General features: G+C 44.9%; 1 protein-coding gene across 2 annotated transcripts in view; it reads right to left on the bottom strand.

The window, feature by feature from the left end:
• Positions 1-24,076, bottom strand: part of Ddah1 (dimethylarginine dimethylaminohydrolase 1) — a 135,410-nt gene that overhangs the window by 21,465 nt on the left and 89,869 nt on the right. For both annotated transcript variants that reach the window (XM_038310944.1, XM_038310945.1), the window contains exons 2-4: positions 14,950-15,049; positions 11,013-11,086; positions 9,976-10,095 (exon numbers count right to left, since the gene is read on the bottom strand). In XM_038310944.1, the coding sequence (XP_038166872.1) occupies positions 9,976-10,095; positions 11,013-11,086; positions 14,950-15,049 (294 nt within the window). The remainder of the gene's footprint in view (positions 1-9,975; positions 10,096-11,012; positions 11,087-14,949; positions 15,050-24,076) is intronic.

Here is a 24,076-nt window from a genome sequence, read left to right as displayed (position 1 = left end):
ACTTGATCAGTCTCCTGTGGAGGCTGGGATCTCTCCTCAAACCTGAACCCTCAGAATTTTCCGAGACTGGCCAAAGTAATGTTTTCAGACAGGCCCTTAGAGGATTTTAAGTCACGTCTCTCACTTGGAACTGCTAATTCGAGGTGATTTTCTGACTTTTATTTTTGTGAGTCTTGGATGGCAAAGCCCCACGTAGGGGCATATGCCTGCTGCTGAGAGATGGCTGAACTCCTCCTGCAGTACCCAGTGGAGGCGGTGCAGGACTTCTGATGTCCCAGTCTATAATGGACATGTTGAACAGCACTTTAAACATAATTTCTTCCCCCTTTTCCCCTTCTGCCATTTTCTTGAAAGTCCAGAAGAAGAAAAAATGTGCACATCAATTATTCTCCTTTCTCCCACTTGGCCAACTTTTCCTTCTCCTGCCTTGGCTGTTTTGCTTCCACAGCTCCAGATTATTTATTGTCTTATCATGCCAAAGCATTTTATTTTGGCCACCCCAGCCTTGCTGGCACTGGGTGCTGGGAATACCATCAGATGTGGTAACTGCTGCCAAGAAGCACACACAGTTGGTGTAAGCTCTGCTTGCTTAGTATTTTAATTTCTTAATACAGCCCTGGTAGACTAAAAGATACCACTGCTTTGTGAATCTGATGAACACACCTGGAACGGGTGCCCAGCTAAGAAGACAGAATTAAACCCAACAGGATTGCCAGTCTGCCTTTTACAATGAGGTCCCAAATGGGAAACCCTCTATAATTCTCTGGGACAAACGCAAAGACAGTGTCTTTCTGTTCCCATTTCAATCACTCCATTAATACTAGTGAATTTTCGCTTGCCCACTGGTTTTGCTATTGTTGTAGTGTCAGTAAAGGAAATTCCAGACAGTGAAAAACCATGTAAGATCCAAACACATTTAGGGTTTTTCCATCTTCCTTTTTCTTTTTAAATATGGCCATCTAAAACGACATGGACATTTTTGGACATAAAAATCAACTGTGAAGCTGAGTCAAAGCAAGAGGAAATGCGACCTGAGTGGCCTGGATTATATAGTTAGTCATTCAAAGAAAATCAGGCTCCGTGCATGCAATTCAAACAAGCTGCAAAGCAGCCTTTGTCTTCATTCTAGGAATCTTGGATATGCATTCAGTTATTTCAGGAAGTAGACCACAAGCCTAAAAGACGTTCCCATTGGAATGCACCCGGAGCATTTAATTTAAGATTTCAAGCCTATTGGAATTCTACTGACTGTACTCCAGCTCATTTACATGTCAAAGATATGAAAAATTGAGTGGAGATCTTATAATTCTTCCTAGTTTAAAAAATAATTTAGTATAATATAAAGAACAGGATTTTTTATTTCTGTGTTTTGGGAGACAGGGTCTAACTATGTAGCTCTGGTTGACCTTGAATTTGAGATCCAAGGATATATTTCCACACCTTGCTAAGAACAAAATTATCAATAGGAAGGAAGAAAGGAAGGAAGAAGGGAGGGAGGGAGAGAGGGAAGGAAGGAAGGAAGGAGGGAAGGAGGGAGGGAAGAAGGGAGGGAAGAAGGGAGGGAAGCTTGTCCAAGGGAGAACACAACTGCTTTCCAGCTCTGAGTACAGGAGCTAAGAACGTTCCTTGTGTTGACTGGCCAGCAGATGGCAGAGCCCTTCAACAGGCCAGTCTTGTATTTCTTTTAGGTTGGGCCAGCAATTTCCTCATCAACTGATTTTCAGAGAGTTTAGCTAGGAGCCACGTAGTGGTTTGAATAAGAATGCCTTCCATGGGCTCAGATGTGTGAACACTTGGTCTCCAGTTGGTGGCGCAATCTGGAGAGGCTGAGGTGGTGCCACCTGGAGGGGGGAAGAAAGCCCCTGGGTCAAGCTTTGAAAGCTAAAACAGCCAGCTGCTTTCAGTTTCTCTCTCTGCTTCATGCTTGCTTGCAGGTCAAGATGCCAGATCTCTACTTTGAGCTCTAGTTGCCACGCCTGCCCATGGCTCTTTGATGAGATGGGCTCTTATCTCTCTGGGACAGTAACCCCAAATAATCTATTTCCTCCATCAGGTGTCTTGGCTGCGGTCTTTTACCACAGCCACAGCAAAGGGACTAAGAGAGGTCACTGCTTCTTCCTGCTACTCTCTCCCTCCCCCTCCATTCTTTCCCTCTCCCCCATTCTCTCCCCTCCCCTCCATTCTCTCCCCCCTTACTCTCTCCCTCTCCCCCACTCTCTCCCCTCCCCTCCATTTTTTCCTCTCCCCCACTCTCTCCCTTCCCCTCCATTCTCTCCCCCCCCCACTCTCTCCCTTCCCCTCCACTCTCTCTTTAAAAGTTCCTTCCCTCTTTTCCTTTGTCCCCACTGTGACTGGAGGACTGAATGCTACCAAGAAAATTAAGTTAGAATTATTGCAAGAGTCTCCTGAGGGTGGTTATTAGAAACTGTCCTCCTGTGACAGATAGCATGTAATTAATCCTGGCTTGTGGAGAGGAAGGTGATTGATTTTAGATGGAACTAAAAAAAGAACAGGGTAAGAAATGGCACAAAATGAATTTTTATGTCTTCTTTTATTAAAAACCAACAAGCTGGTCTGTGAGAACGGTGGGGATCACGTGGAAGATGAAGTGGGGGTGTGGGAGGCAGACCGAGGTATGCCTGCAAATTAATCACCATCCACTTCCAACAACAGATGTATTTTTATAACACACTTAGGAATTGCTTTTGCTAAAAGTATTGACTTCTCACCTGGGCCCACAAGAAGACTTTATTAGTTACTTTTCTTGTAGCTATGATCAAACATTTGACAGAAAGCAACTTGGGAGGAGGATTTTGGCTCATGGTTGAGAAGAAGCCATGTTGGAGTTTATGATGGTGGGAAGTTGTGGCTAGGACCCCTCTCACCTTGGTAGGCCAGGAGCCAGAGAGGAAAGCTGAAAACAGAGGCAGGCTACGAACTTTAAGTTCCTACCTCACCGCAGTACAACCCTTCAGCTAGCTTTAGCCCCTAGTGGTTCTACAACCTCCATGAACAGCACCATGAGCTAATGACCAAGTGTTCAGACAGCAACTGTGGAGACACGTTCACCCTCTAACATGAACTAAGTATAGGGCAGAAGCCTGGTGTCTCTTATGTCTTTTTGTGACTCTGTCCTTTGAGTGGCCTGCCTGCCTACCCTGCAGGTCAGCATGTGAATTATCCCCCCTTCTTAGGTCTGATTGGTTCTTGTCCTCAATCTGCAGTTACCTTGGATTGAAAGGGGAGAAAAACCCCACAGTACAGAGCACTCTTAGATGAGGTCAACCACTCATGAAGGTAGGCTGCACCCTAGAATGGCTCTACTTCCCAAGGATCACCTGATCCCTAGAAGCAGGGAGGACTTGCTTGAATCATCTTGCTGAGTTGGAGTCCAGACCACACTCAGTGGGCCCACACATAGATCAAGGCGGCTTACTTATAAATGCTTTTTGTTCCCTGTCTCCATTTGTCCTCTGTTTAAGCCTAACACTCATGAGTCTCCCAGACATGGACTGGGGTCACTAGCTGCCTAATAAGATAATCCCCCAATCATGATGGAATGTTGATGGGTGCCACCTTGTAACCTCTGCACTATGAGTTTATGAGTCCAATGGCCATGCCTTATCCCAAAGGCAGTGTTTTCCCCCCATACTATTTTACAATTAGATTTCTTTCATAAACAACTGAGCAAGTGCTTTATATAAATTTCATTTGCTTTACCAGAAGAACTAGATTTATTCTAATCATGTAAATTGGATACAAACATAATAGTCCCCATTAATAAGACTGAATATATTCAACTGAGAGGTACTCCCTCCTCCTGTTAAATTGGGAGAAAATTTAGCAACATTACCACCTACTGAAAAAGTAGTCCAATGTGCCCCACCCCCATAGCCACAATCCTTTACTAATAATAGTATATGTAATTTCCCTTGTGGGAATGTTAACAGGCTATGGATTATGGACCTGTTTGTGCTCAATGACCTTTCTCTATATAAGACCTCAAGCAGATCAACTGGGATTTGGGTAGTTTTCTTTACTTTTTCTTTCTTTCTTTTTCTTATTTTTGTTGCTTTTTTGAGACAGGGTTTCTCTTTGTAGCCTTGGCTGTCCTGGATCTGGATCTGTAGACCAGGCTGGCCTCCAACTCACAGAGATCTACCTGCCTCTGCCTCCTGAGTGCTGAGATTAAAGGCAAGAGCCACCACTACTTGGAGTGGTTATTTCTTTTTTTTCTCCCTCTCCCCTTCCTTTTTTTTTTTTTTGAGCTGTTGTTTCTTTGATGATCTTGAGAACTACACTGAGGGTTTTTCAATATCTTCCCCAAATTTATGAGCTCCCTTGGATGTATGCCAGTGCCACTGTGGGCAAACACTAGTAATTGTGAGAGATTTAGAATGACTCAAAGGGATAGACTGCACAGTGGATTTATACTCGTTGGTTCCTCCTGCCTCATAGGACCCAAGCAGTCCAAGCAGATCCCCAAGATGAAATTACAACACCTAGGGTGGCAGTGATGATACTGAAGCCATTAAGGCTCTTCCAAGACCCAACACCAGGACACAGGGCCTTCAGGACTAGCATGTCACTTTGGACTTGGGTTCTTGGACATGACCTAATGTTCCCTAAAATTCTATATGAATGGGCCTCCATCCATTTGAGATGTCCCTTTATGGGTGTCCCTTCTTGTATTCAGATCTTTTGCTGGAGGAGAAGAAGCTCAGATTTAAAGCCTCTAGTCTCAGTAAATTCCAACAGGCTATTAAAGAATATAGATCACAGACACTGCTTGATCCAGCAGTCAGACAAAAACGGACGACTTTTCTAACAGTAAAGATGCGTATGAACTAAAATTTATAAAGAAGACCTGCAGGCCCTCTTTGGACAAGGGCCCTTCCTTTCCAGTGCTTTTATCCTGCAGTGATCAAAGACAGAGCAACTGCCCCCATCTCACCCAAGTTAAACTATAGAAATAAGAGGTTAGTTCAAGCCAAGATCTCAGTTTCACTGCAACCTGGATATATATGATGACCATATTCATAAGAACCCACGTCACTAACCAAGATTAGATAGGAAGCCATGACAAAATGTTTCAGATATATTTCACAAACATCTGGGGTTTCAGTTTTTTATAAATATGTAAAAAAGAGGTTTCAGACTCAGAAGGAAACATATCAGAGAGGAAAATTTTTGGTGTGTATGATCCACCTCTGTTGAATGACACATCCTTTAAAGAAATACCCAAGTGGCCATGGCTTCTTCACCAAGATAATAACAGAGACAGCAAGGCTGGTGAGGAAAACAGTATTAGGAGCCAAATTCACATGTTTTCTGAAATTAGTCAAATTCTGAATACTGGAAAAAGCAAGTAAGTACATACATACATAAATATATACATACATAGTAGTAAAAAATTGGAGAAGGGAGAGGCTAGGGAGATTAGCAGAACCAATCTCTGCTAATTTTATCTGATAAAAAGATAGTTAGAAAAGGTTTCCAGTAGAGAAAGAATGGCCACTGATCAAACTCTACCACAGAGCTACAGTACTGAAAACGGCCGGGTATCGGCATAAAAACAGACAGGAGGACCAATGGAATCAAATCAAAGACACGGATATTAATCCTCACACCTACAAACACCTGATTTTTGACAAAGAAGCAAAAAATATCAAATGGAAAAAAGAAAGCATATTTAACAAGTGGTGCTGGCATAACTGGATATCAACATATACAAGAATGAAAATAGAATCATATCTATCACCATGCAAAAAACTCAAGTCCAAATGGATCAAAGACCTCAACATAAAGCCAACCACACTGAACCTTATAGAAGAGAAGTGGGAAGTACACTTGAATGCACTGGCACAGGAGACCACTTCCTAAATATAATCCCAGTAGCACAGACACTGAGAGAAATAATTAATAAATGGGACCTCCTGAAATTGAAAAGCTTCTGTAAAACAAAGGACATGGTCAACAAGAATGGGAAAAGATCTTCACCCACCCCACATCAGATGGAGGTCTGATCTCCAAAATATACAAAGAACTCAAGAAATTAGTCATCAAAAGAACAAATAATCTAATAAAAAATGGAGTACAGACCTAAACAGAGAACTCTCAACAGAGGAATCTAAAATGGATGAAAGACACTTAAGGAAATGCTTAGCATCCTTAGCCATCAGAGAAATGCAAATCAAAACAACTCTGAGATTCCATCTTACACTTGTAAGAATGGCCAAGATCAAAAACACTGATGACAACTTATGCTGGAGAGGATGTAGGGTAAAGGGAACACTCCTCCATTGCTGGTGGGAGTGCAAGCTGGTACAGCCCCTTTGGATATCAGAGTGGCGATTTCTCAGAAAATTAGGAAACAACCTTCCTCAAGACCCAGCAATACCACTTTTGGGTATATATCCAAAGGATGCTCAATCATGCCACAAGGACATGTGCTCAACTATGTTCATAGCAGCATTGTTTGTCACAGCCAGAACCTGGAAACAACCTAAATGCCCCTCAACTGAAGGATGGATAAAGAAAATGTGGTTCATTTACACAATGGAGTACTACACCGCAGAAAAAAATAACGACATCTTGAATTTTGCAGGAAAATGGTTGGAAGTAGAAAGCATCATATTGAGTGAGGTAACCCAGACACAGAAAGACAATTATCACATGTACTCACTCATAAGTTGTTTTTAAACATAAAGCAAAGAAAACCAGCCTACAAATCACAATCCCAGAGAACCTAGACAATAATGAGGACCCTAAGAGAGACATACATGGATCTAATGTACATGGGAAGTAGAAAAAGACAAGATCTCCTGAGTAAATCGGGAGCATGGGGACCTTGGGAGAGGGTAAAAGGGGAAGGGAGAAGGGAGGGGAGCAGAGAAAAATGTATAGCTCAATAAAATCAATAAAAAAAAAACCAATAAAAAATAAAGTAAAAAAATGGCCACTGAGTAGGTCAGGAGCTGTGCTTTGATTCTGGGTGTCCCCCAAAGGCTCATGTATTAGACTGCCAGCTTGTGGCACCACAGGGAAGGGGTGAAACTTTTAGGGTGTGGGGCCCAGTGGGAGTATGCTGTATCACTCCAAGACAGTACTTTTGTGGGAGACCCTGGGTCCTCAGCCCCCTTCTTTCCCAGCTTCCCTACTGCCCTGAGGTGAGTGGCTGTGTTACACTGTGTGCTCCTCTTCGTGATACTGGCTTGCCATAGGTCAAGTGACCATGGACGGAAGCCACTAAACCCTTGTTAGTCCTTTTGAGCTGATTTATCTGAAGCATTTGTCACGGCACCAGCAGGCCGATGAACACAGTGGGACATCAAGGAAAGGGGATTCAAGATCCAGGAAATTAGATCCTTGAGGTATAAGATGCATCTCGAAATATTGATTTCATCCACCTCAGTCTTTCACCTAAAATGTGGGGACCATCACTCCAGCAATGCTTCTGCTTTTGTAAATGACACGTGTTTCTATCGTTCTTCCTGCACATCCCCATGTCAGCAGGAGGGCTTGCCCTTTCTCAGGTTTATTGGCAGCCTTACAGAGGAACCAAGCTGTGCTCAGCTAAATGAGCATCTCAGGTCACCTACCTGTGATGTCACTGACCACCTGCTCCTGACCCGAGACCATCCCCTGTGGGAAAAGCTCATTATTTTCCAGCTGAGTTTGTCGTGCTCTCACTACAAAGTAAAAGGGTATTTTTTTGATGTTAGGAACACGACAGGCGGGCACTCGCCTACTCCACGGGCCCGTGGTTGAGGCAGTACATTTGCTGATGGAAAAAAAAAATGACCTCCAAAGAGTGCCCTTGGAGCTCACGGGGGCTATTTATAGCTTCTGACACGGGAGGTTTCAGGTGAAGAATGGTCATCATTGTTCATACCCAGAGGAGTTCGGCAGGAAGGCCTATGAAGTCTCCCTAGAATGTTCTAAGAGATGCCACCTTACAGAACTTGTCAATGGGAAGGGAAGGACGAAGGAAAATGGAACACACATCAAGACATACAGTGGAAATTGGGGTGTGAGCCCACTTTTTGGTTGTTTGATTTTGCTAGCTTCTCAGTGTTCCTTTTCTTCTGCAATATCAGCGAGTATCATGTTTGGAGAGAGGAGTGTGGGTCCAGCATCTCTGAAGGAATGATCATTCTACTCAGAGATGTACAGGTACCCAGACTCTTTGCATGTCAACTGTCTCTTCCTCATCTTTAAATGCGATATCTGTAGATTCCACCTTCTCCAGCCAGAGGCTGGCAAGCAGCTCACATCTCCTGAACACACTTTGCTCAGTGTCAGATGCCACTGTGTCCCCACCTGGAGCCCTTGCTCACGGAATCCCACCCTGACAAATGTTCCCCGTTGTTTTTGACCTACTTCTAGTCCCATTTTTCCCCAGAGGGCTTTCTCTGATTAGCTATTAGGGAGCCCTCTGCTTTACTCTGACCTCTGAGTCAATTAGAATTTCATACTATATTATATTATCTTCCATTTTGTGGTGTCACTTTCTCCAGACAGTTGACACCTGCTGAGGCAGTGATTGCCATGCCGCTGGAATAGGGGACCTAGTTTACTTTATCTAGAAGGGGTTATTTGTGCTCACTTACACAAAGGCAGGGTTCAAGGCAGCTTGAGTTCCCTTTCCTTTATAATCGATTCTAAACACACGCAGACCAACTCGGCTCTCATGGACAGATACCACAGTTACTCCCCAAGGAGAAATACCATCTCCCCTGGTCCCCTGGATGGTACCGTTCATCAAATGCTTCCTTTGGAGATGCTATCTTTCCTATACACAGAAAGCCAACTTAGTTCTTCAGATGAAGCTAAACAAAAGGCAGACTCTACAGGAGAGCAGAGTGAGCCATTCTGACAGAAATCGAGTCCAGCAGATAATTCAGCGACAGCTGTTAAAAGCCCTGGACCTGAATGCTGTCACAGACACAGTTAGGGGGAAAGGGGAAAAGGCTGGTGAGCTGCAGATTCCACAGAGGGGAAACTGCCCAAGGCAATCATTGCTTCCTAGTTATGCTACACCTGGGTTCACTGAGGAAGAGGAGGAAAGACACGGAAGAGCAAAGCAATACATGGCATATATCAGGGCACACAGGTTGCCCTCGCTCCCTTTGCTTGAGCAATCTATGGTTTTTGGTTCGTACATGAATCATGCATGTTGACATGAAGGGCCACCTCAGAGGGGGTCCCTGTTCCAGACCACTTAGTGCCAGTTTTGTGATGTCGGCAAAGTACTCCATCTGTCTTATCAGCACAGAGGAGACAATGCCACCTCACCCCCAACCAGGAGTATATATATTCAGGCTCCGTAAAGGGCCAGACAGGAAGGACCTCAAATCTCTGCCCTTCCAGAGCCTGCGGATTATCTCCCAGCACTGGAGCTGCAGACGAGAGACGTGTTATCAAAGGGAAAACACGGAATGGTGGAAAGCCCTGGTCATGCAGGACTTGTACTCCAGACCGAGCTCTGGGACCTCAGACTGCCACCGTCTTCCTGCGCTTTTTGAGCTTCACCTAGGAGAGGAGGACATTTCCTGTGCCAAGTTTATTATTCTAAACAAAAGGGAAGAAGCAAGCTCTCTAGGTTCTTCTGAGTCACAGCTTTCTAGAAGGTCACGATGTTGCAGTGTAGGCACAACAGAGGATAAGCATATTGTAATGAGCCCTGAATGTAGCAGCTCCCCTCCTTGTGGGAAAGTGAACACTGCAAAGGTCCCTGGCTAGTGAAATGATAGATCTGGTGCGTGTCATCCAGAAACCTGCCCATGTAAGGAAGCCTGATGAGTGACACAGAATGACTGACCACCAGATGAATACCTAATGAGTACCAGAGCGGGCAGTGCACACCACAGGTGTCTCAGGTGCCAATCCGTTCAGCCCTCACCACCCCTGCCTTGTGTCTAGCCTGCGGCCAGGCACAGCCTGCTGCACCTAGAAGCACAGCTTTGAGCTTACCTTGAGGGCCTTCTGCGCAGATTCACTGGACCCTATCGCAATCAGGTTGGGTCCAGCCATGCTGCAGAAGCTCTTCAGATGCAAAGAATCGGCCACAGGGACTGTGGAGACAGCATAGTCCTATGCGGACAGACAGACAGAAAGACAAGTGGGCTGTTACTGCGGAGTAATTGCCAAGACTGACTACCAACTGTCAGAACCTCGCTTGCTCTTCTGAAGGCAGCCTACCCCGGGGATGTGAGTGGGGAGGCAGGGGGATTGACTCACAGGCATTGGTATTACTGCTTGTAAGAAGAAAGCAGTTTCCTTCCAGAGTTTAACCCTGCCACCAACTTTGCTAGTTCCTTGGCCTGTGGGGCAGGTTACTCTGGGAGGGTTGTTTGAATCCCCTGTGGTCATGTGGGGTCAGTCAGAGCCCCACATCTTATAGGGACAGGGAGGGGTGTGTGTGTGTGTGTGTGTGTGTGTGTATGGTGTGTGCATGCGTGCATTTGTATCCTTGACCAAACAGGCTGGTGAACCCTTCTTCCTACGAGCAGTAAGGGACCTTGAGGGAAGGGTATCTGTATCTTTTCCCAAGCAGGCTGGTGACCCCACCAGCAGTAAATGACCTTGATGGGAAGCACAGGAAATACTGTGCACAGTCCCCAGTACACAGCAATCCTCCAGTAGAGGAGGTCGCACATTATAATCTGAAAATCACATTTCATATTGGACGTATCTGCACTCCAGGTTTTATTTTCTAAAGTGGTTTTTGTCAGGGATGTGCGCTAGTGTCTGTATGATTACACCTTAGGAAAAGCCAGGAGGTGAACACACTAACTCTCTTGTTCCTGAGAGAGCTCAATGGATCCTAATTATTGAGAAATTTGAATTTAATAGACTCTAAAACATCTAGCAAATGTACAAATACTAAGAATAATTTTTTAAAGCGGGTGAAATATAAACACAATTACTCATGACATATTGACTCAATGGGGCTATGAATATTTATTAAGCAATTACTCTGAGACAGGCATAAACGATCCTTCACCTACCTTAAAAGTATCAGCCAAGATTTCAGCGCCTCGCTGGTTTGTCCTTTTGGAAAGGCCCACAAAAAATTCTCTGCCTGTAAGAGATGTGATGGAACATACTGAGTTGGTGACCCCGAGGTGTACCCCGTTTCTCCACCTATAATAACGACCTCCAAGCACCACACAGTTCTCTTCTCCATCGGGAGAGTTCCCCCAAAGAGACAACTGTTCTCCTTCCACAAACCAATGAAACGACCGACCTTAAATAAGCCTTTCAAACTCAGGGACAGAAGTCAGCATGGAAGTTTATAGGAGTTGGGGGAAGGGGTAACTGGGTAGAGGTTGCTGAATGGGGATGGAGTTTCAACTCAGGAAGACGAGAAATGTCTGCTGATGTCTGGTGGTGGCTGTCCAGATACACAAGGGGACTCCCTGCTCCTTCACTGCCCCTTAAGATGACTATAAACATACAACACAACCCCTGTACCTACGGCTCAAGGAACATCTCAGAAGACAGGCTGGGAGACTGTAAGAGCCAGAGGAATAGGATGCCTGTTGGGAGATAGTGTTTTCTAGACTTGACAGGGATGCTACACTCAAGAAATCTCAACAAATGGTTCTAGGGAAGCCAATGTCCTCTAATGGTCTCCACAGGCACCAGGCCTGCATGCAAACAAAACACCCATACACATGAAATGGTGATAATTAAATAATTCTGGGAGGTTTTGGGGGGAGGGAAAGGATATATATTGTACAAAAAAATCTAAAAAACACACAAAATGTAAAAAGTAATTAAATAAATAAATAACCAAATTTTCTTTCCTTTCCTACCACATTCAATTACAGGTTTCCTCAGGTCAACAACCCTACGATACAGGTTTGGCTGATGCCCCCCAACATTTAGCACTTACACGGCTCCTTTACTCTTTGTACTATCAATAAATTGATGTCTCTAAAAGACAGTTACGTTTTCTCTTTTTCCAGAGTGGTCCATATGCTCATTGCTTCACACACAGCATGTGACAAGTGGTCACAGATTTTTCAGTGAGGTGGGACTAGAATGAGCAAGGGGGTTCAGTGACAATGGCCCAATTCCTCCTTTATGTTTCCCCACTAAGCTTCCATAGTGGGTTGAGTCTCTGACGCCTGGACACAGATCCACTTTTTAAATTAGAGATCTGCATTTACATTTAGAATTCTAAGAAGAAAAAACTGATCTACTTGAAATATAATCCATAAAGGAAATATAAGTTAAATGCTTTCCACTCTACAGCTACTGTAGATCTGGTAGTCTCCAAACTTATAAGAATTGGCACATTAAAAATAAATCCATTATGATTGACTAATGCATTAACAGTTAAATCATAACAGAAATTTAGAAAACATTTAGAACTCAATGGCATTAGAAATACTCACATTAACTAGAGATTCTCACTGGATGTGGTAGAGCAAGTCTGTAATTCTAGAACTGGGAAGGTGGAGGAGAAGGACTGGGAATTCAAGATCATCATCAACTAGACAGTGAATCTGAAGCTAGCTTGGGCTAATGAGACAGTGTCTTAAACAAACAAACAAAAACCAGAAAACAGAGAAGGACAACGGATTCAATTAAAATAGTATTTGAAGGGAAATCCACACATTAGAGAAGTGTACATTTCAAAATCAGTAAGATAAAATGTGAATACATTATGTAGGGGAAAAAGGGGAGAGTATAAATAAAGATATTTAAAAGAAACAAAGAGATAATAGGAACACAAGAGAAAAGGTTCGCAAAAGCAAATATTTAGTCCTCTGAAAAGAAGAATAAAATCGACGAAGTTTTGGAGGGAGGGGGAGAAGCAGAGAGAGGCAGGCGCAAGCGCAGCGAAGAGGAAGGGACTGTGGTTGCCAGGGCCATGGACTTTGGAGAAAAAGGCAAAGGAGATAAAGTCAGAAAATGGGAGTCACCAATATGGACCCAGGAACGCCTAAATAGTCATATAACCATTAAAGCAACCAGATCTGGCTAAAGTCTCCTCTCTAATAAAGTATCAGGAGCTGTTTATGTATTTGCCTATCAAGGTGAAGGGCTATGTAATATAAGTCATATTGATTCCAAGAACAGAGAAACATATGAAGTATCCCCCAACACAATATTTAAGGGTAATATAACAGTTCTACCAAAACCAGATGAGAAAAACAGGACAGAAAGAGTATAGGTCATGGAAACAAAAGCTTTAAATACATTAGCAAACCAAATCCAACACTGAGAGGGAGTAAAGAATGATGGGTTGACTTTATCCCTGATATGCATGACTACTCAAGTAACAGAGGTTGAGGAGGAAAAGGAAAATCCTCAAATCATCATACTGAAGCTGGAGAGAGTTTATCCGATAACCCAGAATCCAAGTGTTGGCCTTACAGAACAGCCCTTATCCCCGAGCCCAGAAGACAGCAGCCACACTGCACACCACTAGTAAAATGAGTATTCCTTTCCACAGAAGACTGCTCCACATAGAAAACCCTACATTTGCCTCTCCCAACTTCCGTCAAAAGTAGAAAAACCACACAAGAATTCATATGGATGCTGCAGCACTAGGAACTTACAAGAAGAGCAACATTAAATATCATATAACTTAGAAATACATATACTGAGACAAACTGCAAAGAAAGATCAGGAAATGATCTTCAGACAGTAAAGAGAATGGCTTCCTGGGGCTGGAGAGGGGACCACATGGGGTTTCTGTGGTCCTGGCAGGATTCTGTTTTATAAGCCAAAGGTGGGCATGCAAGCACTTATTTTAATTTTATTATTGGTCTTTAAACAGTACACACAATCATAACTCAGTTATATAAAATCTATATTTCACAAAATAAATAAATAAAGGGGGAAACTGATGTTATCTATTCAAGGGACCGAGTTGGAAACAACTTTTTGCCAGTAGCTGCTTTTGTGAGCGACAGATTTCCCAGCAGGAAGCGGGATTGGAAAGTAGCTCTCCCCCTGTCCATTTCCTGATAAATTATTAATGAAGCGTTGACTCATGGAAAGACCGGGCAGAGAGCACGCAGAAAGCACTACAGGATCTGTTAGTTACCATGCTCTGCCTAGTGGAGGGGCAAACTTGCATATACTGGGAATATAACTGCTGCTTCAGGAATTTTACACTTAAAAACAGGAAAAATGGTATATATTATGTTTTGTAAAAGAAGAGATGGAAGGGGGCAGGGGGGAGACAATGGGGTGCAAGTGTAGAGCTCAGAGGATAACCTTGGGTGCTGCTGTCTTTGAACTAACCCCCTGCATAAAGCGGGGTCCCTTGTCCACCATTGTGCAAGCCAGGCCCGCCAGCGCCCAGGCTTCTGGGGGTTCTCCCATCTCCATTTCTCATCTCACTGTAGACACACTGGGACTACAGAGGTGGGGTACTAGTTCTGACTTTCTGTGGGTTCTGGGGAGTAGAGCTCAGGTTCTTACCCGGAGTGGTTAGATCAATAATAATCCTAACATTTATATTTCAATGAGTTATGCTGGCACAAAGCCAAATCAATTTGCATAGAAATCTATTTGAAGTCATCTTGCCATCTGGAAAGAAATTACTTGTAAATGATGTTAATTTTGAATTAAGGATTTCGAAGTACAAACGCAGTCTATAATTACACCATGGAAATACTATGCAACATAGAAACTCAATTATAGAAAACATGATACATATCAATAATATCCCTATAAAGAAGAACCAAGTATGCACGTGCATGTTCTGGTAAAAAGGACCTGCATTGCAAGGAAGCATGAGATGTATCTCTACATCACAGTGATTATCTCCAAATGGAACTACTCTTTCATCTTCCCTGTGACTTTCTGGACTTCTTTAGATCCTTGCGTTTACCATTTATTAATGTGATGACTAAAGAAACGTGTTAATGAAACAAGCAAGTGGGAGTCAGGTGTTAGGGAAGAGAGCCAGCGTGCATATACCTGTGAATAAGACATCACCACCATCTAAGGTTGCATTCTCGTCCTTCATCTCCACGATGTTGAGCTGAAGTTTCTCCAGCGCCTCTTTCATCAGCTCAACCTGTTGAAAAGAAAACAAGTCACATTAATACTGACCACTTCCTAATGCGAAAAGCCAACTCCCCACAACCCATCTCCGAATCACATACCCAGATGCATGCGCGCACGCGCGCACACACACACTCAATCTTGTGGATATAAGAAGTGTATATTATGTAGATATATAGTAGAGAGCAGGACCAGACATGATCATTTCCAAGAGGAGAAATTATTTGCTAGAAAGCACTTGTTTAAAGAGTTGCAGGTGGTGGCCTATGCCTGTGATCCTAGCATGCCAGAGGCCAACTCTTGAACATTGCTGTGAGTTCAAGGCCAGCCTGCTCTATAGAAGGTTACAGTGTCTCAAAAACAAAGCAATTCTGTTCAGTTTCCTTCTAGTGTAAGGCTGAGTAATACTATAGTCCCTTTGCCTAAGAAGGTTAGCCAGTTAGGGCACTGTTGGGGGCTGACCAGTTAGGACGCTGATAAGCCAAGAAGACAGGAGGCCTACCCAGTTCTCTTGTCCTTGCAAGAAATTATTTTAAGTCTAAGTTAGATGGTCAAAATCATGCGCACTGAGAGCAGTAATGGAAGGGACAGTGGTGACCAACAACTCGACATTTCAGTTCAGAGGGAGGACAGACACTGGCTGCTTCGAAATATCATCTTAAATGCCATTTAGCCGAAGCTTCTCAGTAAACATAAGCTGTCCTGTTGCTAAAATTTATATTTCTGTGTTTTAAAAAAACTTAGTTCCCTAGAGATTATTAACAAATACAATAGCTATTGTCCAACAAGACTATTGGGAAAAGAAGGCCAGGGACTCGCTGGGTCTAGGGTTTATCTGTCACGGAGTTGCTCTAGGCCGCATCAGGAAACATTGCTATGGAGGTTTGCTCTATTTTTAATTTTTTTTTTTTTTTTGGTTTTTCGAGACAGAGTTTCTCTGTGGCTTTGGAGCCTATCCTGGAACTAGCTCTTGTAGACCAGGCTGGCCTCGAACTCACAGAGATCCGTCTGCCTCTGCCTCCCGAGTGCTGGCATTAAAGGCGTGCGCCACCACCGCCCAGCGCTATTTTTAATTTTTAAAATTATTCTGAGACAGCTTTCACTAGGTAACTCAGGTTGGCCCTGAACTCATGACCCTCACACTTCTGTCTCTGAATACTGGGATACAGGTATGTGCCTTTACAACTAAATCCACATCCTCCAGTAGCTTGGCAAAAGCGATATTTCAATATTTCCGAAGGTTTCTGCAACCTTTAAAACGGCAAGCATCCATTAAGAAGACACGAAGAGGGCTCAGTGAGAAGCAAGAGCTCACATCCCACTGGGCAGTCATTCCAAAATGCAGAGGCTGTCAGTGAAGAGCCATTGCTACAGACGCTGCTTCTAAATGAATAAAAACCATGGAAATACTTTGACAATGCTTACATTCATGCGTTCAAAACCACTGAAGAGGGTAGAAAGCAAAGTAAACACATCATCTCATCTTTGTCCTGGAACTCAGGCTAAATTTCCACAGCAGAGTGACTCAGAACAATAAAAATTATTTCCATGGACAAAGTGGCCTTTCTGCAGTAAATACTGCAGTGACTTCTTCTACCAGGAAGGCGAATACAAACAGGAGCAAAGCAACATGTACCGTGACTCTGGAGACGGGGAACCCGGATGCTCACAGGTTACGCTCACTGATGTCAGCTGATGTTAGTGCCTGTGGAAAATTCACCGAGTGTAACCAGAGAGGGCATGAGAACCGGGCCCTGGTTTCCCTGTTTCTATTGCCGGACACTGTCGCTTCTAGAACTTCATGTTTCAGTAACTGGGAATTCAGCAGCAACATGGATTCCACTCGGAAAAGCCTGTCTGTAATTACGGCGCATCTCAACTCAGAACTTTATTCAAACTCGTAAAAATTAAAGGACAGAAAAAAGGACGGTACTGTCATAGTACACTGGTTTCCAAAAACTTCCTGCCACCTTGCAAGTCCTCTGTTGTTCAAAATTGAGGTTTTATTTTCTCCTGGTGTGAAAAGCAATCAGTCAGGATCATGTAATAAACATATGTCTTTCCTTTGAAAACTTTGAGTTCATGTGTAGAGTTAAGAAGCTGTTGGGAGCCGGGCGGTGGTGGCGCACGCCTTTAATCCCAGCACTCGGGAGGCAGAGGCAGGCGGATCTCTGTGAGTTCGAGGCCAGCCTGGTCTACAAGAGCTAGTTCCAGGACAGGCTCTAAAAAAGCTGCAGAGAAACCCTGTCCCGAAAAACCAAAAAAAAAGAAAAAAGAAAAAAAAAAAAAAAAAAAAAAAAAGAAGCTGTTGGGCACTTATGGTAAGATAATTCTATAGGGAAAATGACTTTAGAGAATGAACCGTGAAACCAGGTATACTGACATTACAAAAACCTGGATTGTGGCAAGGAAAGTACCTGTTAAAAAAATAATCAGTTTCTGTTTTATCGCTAGTCACTGGGGTAGACACTGATATCCACATCCTAATGTGGATGGCACTGGATCACTTTCAGAGACGGCTGTATGAGCAAGAGTTTAAGGAAATTTAAATATGACCCAGATAGTTTTGGGAGGTGCAGCGCTGTGCAGCATCAAGTTGGGGATGCTAACCCCAGGGAGGTTTCTAACCAAACAGAAAGCAGAGCCTGCAGGCTGTCCATTGAGAACTGAATTCTCCCCACACAGATTTCCAGGGGAGCACACACCGTCTCCTACAGTGGGTCCGGCACAGCCCCGACACACAGCCAGGAGCAAGCCAGTTATTCGGGCCATTAGAACTTAAGTGTCATGACAGAAGGTAAACTTTTATAGTAATAGATCCAATCATGAACCTTAAAAAAATCTGCTTGTTGCCTGGTGACATAGACCTGGCTAATGTTGATTTGATTTACATTCAGGAGGGGGAAAAAAGAAAAAACAACAAACACTCCACCTTCCACAGACACTAACTCTGTAGTGGAACTCCAAGTTACTCAGAGAAGCCGGCAGAACAAATGGTACGGATTCCTCAGGCTGAAATGGATGGGCTTCCCTAGCACACGAGATTAGAAATTAAAAGGGAAGATCATCAGTTGTAGAGAGGGAGGAGGGAATATATGAGCAAGGGAGGTAGGTCATGAAGGGGCACTCTACAGAGACAGCTGAACCAAGCTGGTGGGAACCCTAGACTGACAGCCGTGGAGCCTCCAGCATTCTGAACCAGGCCCTCTACATGTGGAAGAAAGTGGTGAAGTTTGAACTATCTGAGGGGCCCCTGGCGGTAGGACCAGGATCCATCCCTGGTACATGAGCTAGCTTGTCGGAGCCCATTCCCTAGGGTGGGATGCCATATTCAGCCTCAGTGCAGTGGGGAGGGACTTGGTCCTGCCTCAACTTAATGTGCCAGGTTTTGTTGACTCCCCATGGGAGCCCTTACCCTTTGAGAGGAGTGGATAGGATGTGGCCTGCGGGGAGTTGAGGAGGCATGAGGGGAGGGGTGGGAGAACTGTGGTTGGAATGTAAAGTGAAATCAAAATAAATAAAAGAAAAAAACAGAAAAACCTTAGCTTATGAGCCAACTCTAAAGACTGATGAGAACTTTTTTAAAAAGTTTACTTTATTATGTATACATTATTCTGTCCACATGTATACCTGCATGCCAGAAGATGGCATCAGCTCGCATTATAGATGGTTGTCAGCCACCATATGGTTGCTGGGAGTTGAACTCAGGACCTCTGGAAGGGCAGTATGCTCTTAACCTCTGAGCCATCCTTCCAGTCCCCCTGACAAGGGTTTTGAGTCACTAAGCCGCCTCTCTTGTTTGGGTTAGTGCACATTATGAGTCTCTGCTCATCCTTAAAGTGGGTTTTCATTCATGTTCCCACCAACTTCTTACGCTCCCCCCGACCAGTACTCAGGTGAAGCTCCTACCACACAGAACTGTAATCGATTGCACACTAAGTATCAGGTATGACTTCTGTTATCTCAGTGAAATACTAGCTGTATGTACATGGTGACAGTCACTTGAGCTGCGAATCTGACCCATGAGCGGAAAAAGCTGTTGCTTTTCCGAAAATTCAGACAAGTTTCCATGTTTTACGGCTGTGAGACAGACTCCATCTGGGTTCCCGCAAAACAAAAGAGCAATCTTCCCCACAAAGCCAACAGAGAAAGAGAGAGAGAGAGAGAGAGAGAGAGGGGGGGGGGGGGGAGGGAGGGAGGGAGGGAGGGAGGGAGGGAGGGAGGGAGGGAGGGGAGATTCCTCCCAGCTGTGTGATGAGGCCATCTCTTATAATCTCATCTTTGAGATAACCTGTAGTAGGTACCACACCAAGAGGGAGGTGGGTCTGTCTGGTAGGATGCCTCACAGGACTCAGAGGGGCATCAAAGGCTGGACGCCATGTTTCTTGTCAATCCTAGCACTCTAGAGGCAGAGCCAGGTTTATGAGACAGGAGGATTGTGTGTTTGATGTCAGTATAAGCTGCCTGTGAAGTTCTAGCCCTGACAGGGATACACAGAAAGATTCCTCCCCTCACTGACTAAAAACAAACAAAGCAACTGTCAACCAAAAGACTCGATGCATCAAAACAAACCACCAGGACACCAACAAAAACAACCCAATGCAACAAAAATCTCCCCAGTCTCCTCCCTGTTGCTGTGCTGAGACATCGGCACAGAGGCAGCCTAAGGGAGAAAGGGCTAATGCTGCCTCACAGTTGAGGTTACAGATTATCATGGAGGGGAAGTCGCAGCAGTGGGACACAGGTGATACTGGTGCCATTAACACTCTACTTTTATACAGCTGTGGATCCAGACCCAAGGAATGGCGAGGCCCGTCAGTGTGGGTCTTCCCACTTCAGCTAACCTAGTCAGCATGATCGCGCACATCACCCCGCCACACACACACACACTGCCCCCAACTTGCCACCTACGTGACTCCAGATCTTGTCTAGGACAGTGAACACTGCCCATCCCATAACCACACAAAGGGCATCAGCCATGACGACACAGTGGGAGTAGGTTAGGGACGCGCTGCCACTCCCAAGGACCCAGACAGCCTGTGGAGTTCCTCTCAGTGCCTGCTCCTCTCACGCCTTCCTCATCACCCTCTCCTACCTCTTCTAGGGATCTCACTCTGCTCCCTCATCCGCCCGGCTACACCGACAGCATCCAGCCTTCTCTCCAACCCTCTGCAGCCCTGGCCTTACCAGGGATTTGAATACTGCTATGAGGGAGCGATGCAATTTGGACTCAATGGCGTCTCCAAAGCCTTGGTTTCCTGATCTGCAAAGGGGTGGTGGTTTCTGTTACAGGGATGACGTGATTCACAAATGGGACCATGCATTGGAAGTCCCTACCTCAGTGCCTGGCACACTGGGTGCAAAACTCATAGTCTATGATATTATTATTTTACTTTAAAGTAGCTCATTTATTGGTTTTAATTCTGGCTACACTCCAAACCCAAATACAGACTTTTATCACCACACGAAAGCTTTTTAACAGCAATGCTCCTTTTCTTGCCTTAATATAAACAAAATCAAACCCCAAAATGTTCCCTAACATAAAGTAAAAACAAACTAGACATAAAACCCCAGAGCATTGCCCTGGGAAGCTGCATTCAGAACAGCTCACCATATTACTGCAACTGACAGCCTGGGTTTTATTCGGCGTCAATGTTTTCTAGCGGATCCTGCCCACAGCGGACTTCTGCTGGGCGTTCTCAGCTGTTGGGATCAGTGAGACCCCAGATCCTGAATTTCTTGTAATCCCCTGATCTGAGTGCCTACAGCTGCTCTGAGCAGGAGACCATCAGGAGTTCCTGATGGCAGGAGAGTGGTTTCTGGTGGGTTTGGCTGGGGCGTGGCTATCTCTATATAATCTGCCCTTGAACACAATAAAGGGGGCATTCTTGGGGAATTCAAGGATGACCCGTGTCGTGTCGTTGTCTCTCTGTCTGTGTGTGTGTCTGTGTATTTTAACCTCCAGCCCCTTGCCCGAAGCTCGGTAACAGGGTTCAAGCGCACCAAACGCAGACACGGGGGCGCGGTGCGCGGCACTCAGCACATTATTTAGGTTCCACTTCTTCACTTGACGCTATGAATGGGCATGAGGCATGATGCACGACTCCGTGCTGTGCTGCTACAGAATACACCCCTGCCTCTATCAGCAAAGCCCCCCCCCAACCCCCGCCACTGCTTCTGTCTGACGGACTGCCAGATGGCATGACTGTAGTTGAGCTGATCTGTCTATAGCTGTCACATGCACCCCACCTTCCATCTGTCATGCACGGTCACCAGTGACTACTCTTGTTTGCTATACTTTGGATCCAGAATGTCCTGCAAAAGCCCCTGGTTCCCGGATTGTGGTTCTACTGGGAGGGAGTAGAAGGCATAAGGGGTTAGGCTTAGTGGAGGAGGGGGCGTCTTCTGGCCACTTTGGGGTGTGCACCCTTGACGGAGATATGGAGACCTCAGTCCCCTCTTCTCCCTCTGCTTTACAACCCAGCCACGAGTGAGAGAGGTCTGCTCAGCACACACTCCTATCATGATGTGCTGATGTTATTTCGGGTGTAAAGCTAGCCGTGTGGGATGGGGCGGGACTAAAAGCAGGCCTGCCTGCAGCTCCCACTTCAATGTGCTGCCTGCATGAAGGCTCCAAATGAATCCCGTTGATGCTGGACCATGGCCTCAGACACTGTGGTCCAGCATGAACCTCTTGGCTTTACAAGCTGGTCACCTCAAGCACCCGTCACAGCAACGGAAGCTGGGCTTACACCCCTGTCTCTGACGGCCGCTTAGCTTTCCAAGCCCTCGCACGACTCCTCATGTTAAAGAGCTTTATCACGCTGCTGCCACCCCAGCCAAGGGTTCGGCAGCCACGTCACAGCTTCTCAGACGGTGAAGCGATCCCTTCCTTCTCTGGCTGCTGAGTTTTGCTGTCTTCTGATGTGAAGTGTAATAGGAGGGCGAAGCTTAGGAAGCTAACGGAGAGGCTTGTCATGCCTTTCGTGCGTCAGGGCACAGTTGGCTTGGGACCTGCTGATGCAACAAAGCCACACTATGTCATCCTTGGTAACATTTGAGAGGCCACAATTTCATTTCTTTATGCCACTTTAATATTCTTTGATAATCGGCACATTTGTGGCCACTTGGTCTAGTACATTTGGCTACTTTTACGTCAGTGCTTTTGGTCTCTGTCATGGTTTCCTATCCACTTTCTTACGTGATCAACATCTTAGTTCCACAAACATGGGGTGGATACCAACCTACTTTGATCAGACTATAGAGTTCTTTTCCTTTTTTTTTTTTTTTTAAAGGGCAAAGCCCATACTCTGAAAGCTGAAATTTTGGTGGGATAGATACAGTTTGTGATTACACAGTGACTATTAAATAATTAGGGATTATTTCGGGATGTTTGCAGTTATTCTAAAAGGTAGTAAGGGTAGGCTTTAGGACACCTGTTTTACACACGAGTAAACTGAGGCTATGGGGGGCTGGAGAGATGGCTCAGTGGTTAAGAGCACTGCCTGCTCTTCCAAAGGTCCTGAGTTCAATTCCCAGTAACCACATGGTGGCTCACAACCACTCGTAGTGAGATCTGGTGCCCTCTTGAGGAAGAGACCTGGTCAGTTGTCCTCATCAACTTAGACCATGAACCCCAATATGGACAAGTACAGCAGAACCACCATATACGGGCTGCCCATGCATGCTTCGGCAGGGCCAGGGCATAAATTTCATTTTCAAACTGAGGCTATTAAAGACTGGTTGACTTCTGAGTCAAATTCTGTGAACCTCCTCCCATTGCACACTCACTGCACTGTGAGACAGATGCCCCGGGACTCAGCATAGCTCATGCCTGCATTTGGACCGAGACTCTCAAACTCTGCACATCTACGCCAAGGGGGTTTTAGATTCCATGATGGGCTACATACCGGAGATACATGGAGTTTCTGTGCATGTGAGCTGGAGGATGTTAGGTTACAGAGTGATTAAGAGCATGGAGTAACACGACTGGAATGTGCAGACCACACCGGGAACACTGACTGAAGACACGCCACATATTAACCACCACCCTTCAATCTCGGGATGCCTTGGATTTGCTCAGTGGTTCATTTCTTAGCTTTTCCACATGTGTTCACTAAATTACTAAAACTAACCAAAATTATTAAGACAAAAGATCAAAGACAGAATTCGCCCTTCATTCCTAATTGAAGCCACACTGGAATCCCCTTCAATCTTCTACTTTTAGGCGGAAATTGGTAAGGAGATTGCAAACACGTACACGTCTTCCTATATGCCTGACACCCTCAAGAAGGATGCGTTCTTCCTTCGGAAGGTGCTTACGACGTACTGAGTCTGATGATGGCCTAGCATTGTCCCAGTTTGAGTGGTGAGGAAACTGAGCAGAGTGGACAGCCTGATGAAGTCACAAATCAAGTATGCAAGAGAGCACAGACGGAAACTTCTAGGCTGCTCTGAAGCTTGTCACTAACACAAAGGAATCAGGGTGTGGTGTAGGAGGCTCTTCTGTATTTGTGTTGCTTTCATTGGTTATTAAAAAAACTGCCTTAGCCTAGTTGATAGGGCAGAACTCGGGTAGGCAGGGAAGACAGAACAGAATGCTGGGAGGAAGAAAGCAGAGACAGGCAAATGCCATGATTCTCTTACCTGAGACGGATGCTGGTTAGACTCTTGCCAGTAAGCCACAGTCACGTGGTGATACACAGATTTAATAGAAATGGGTTAATCAAGATGTGAGAGTTAGCCAATAAGAGGCTAGAAATAATGGGCCAGGCAGTGTTTAAATGAATACAATTTGTGTGTTGTTATTTCGGGGTATAAGCTAGTCGGGCGGCGGGACACAGCCCTCTCACAACAAGGGTGTCTACTTCCATGCATTCCCCGAGAAACCAAAGTTTCACGGACAATGAGGCACTAAGCACTCATAGAAATGACGGCTTTTCTTTTTTATTTATTTGAAACAGAATGTGGACTCAGACATTCCAAAGGCCAAATGACAGTGGTCAAAGCCTGTGCTTGGTTTTTAAAGATACTGAATGTT

Source organism: Arvicola amphibius, chromosome 14 (assembly GCF_903992535.2).
Source record: "Arvicola amphibius chromosome 14, mArvAmp1.2, whole genome shotgun sequence".
NCBI lineage: Eukaryota > Metazoa > Chordata > Mammalia > Rodentia > Cricetidae > Arvicola > Arvicola amphibius.
This window is presented reverse-complemented; position numbering and strand designations above follow the sequence as displayed.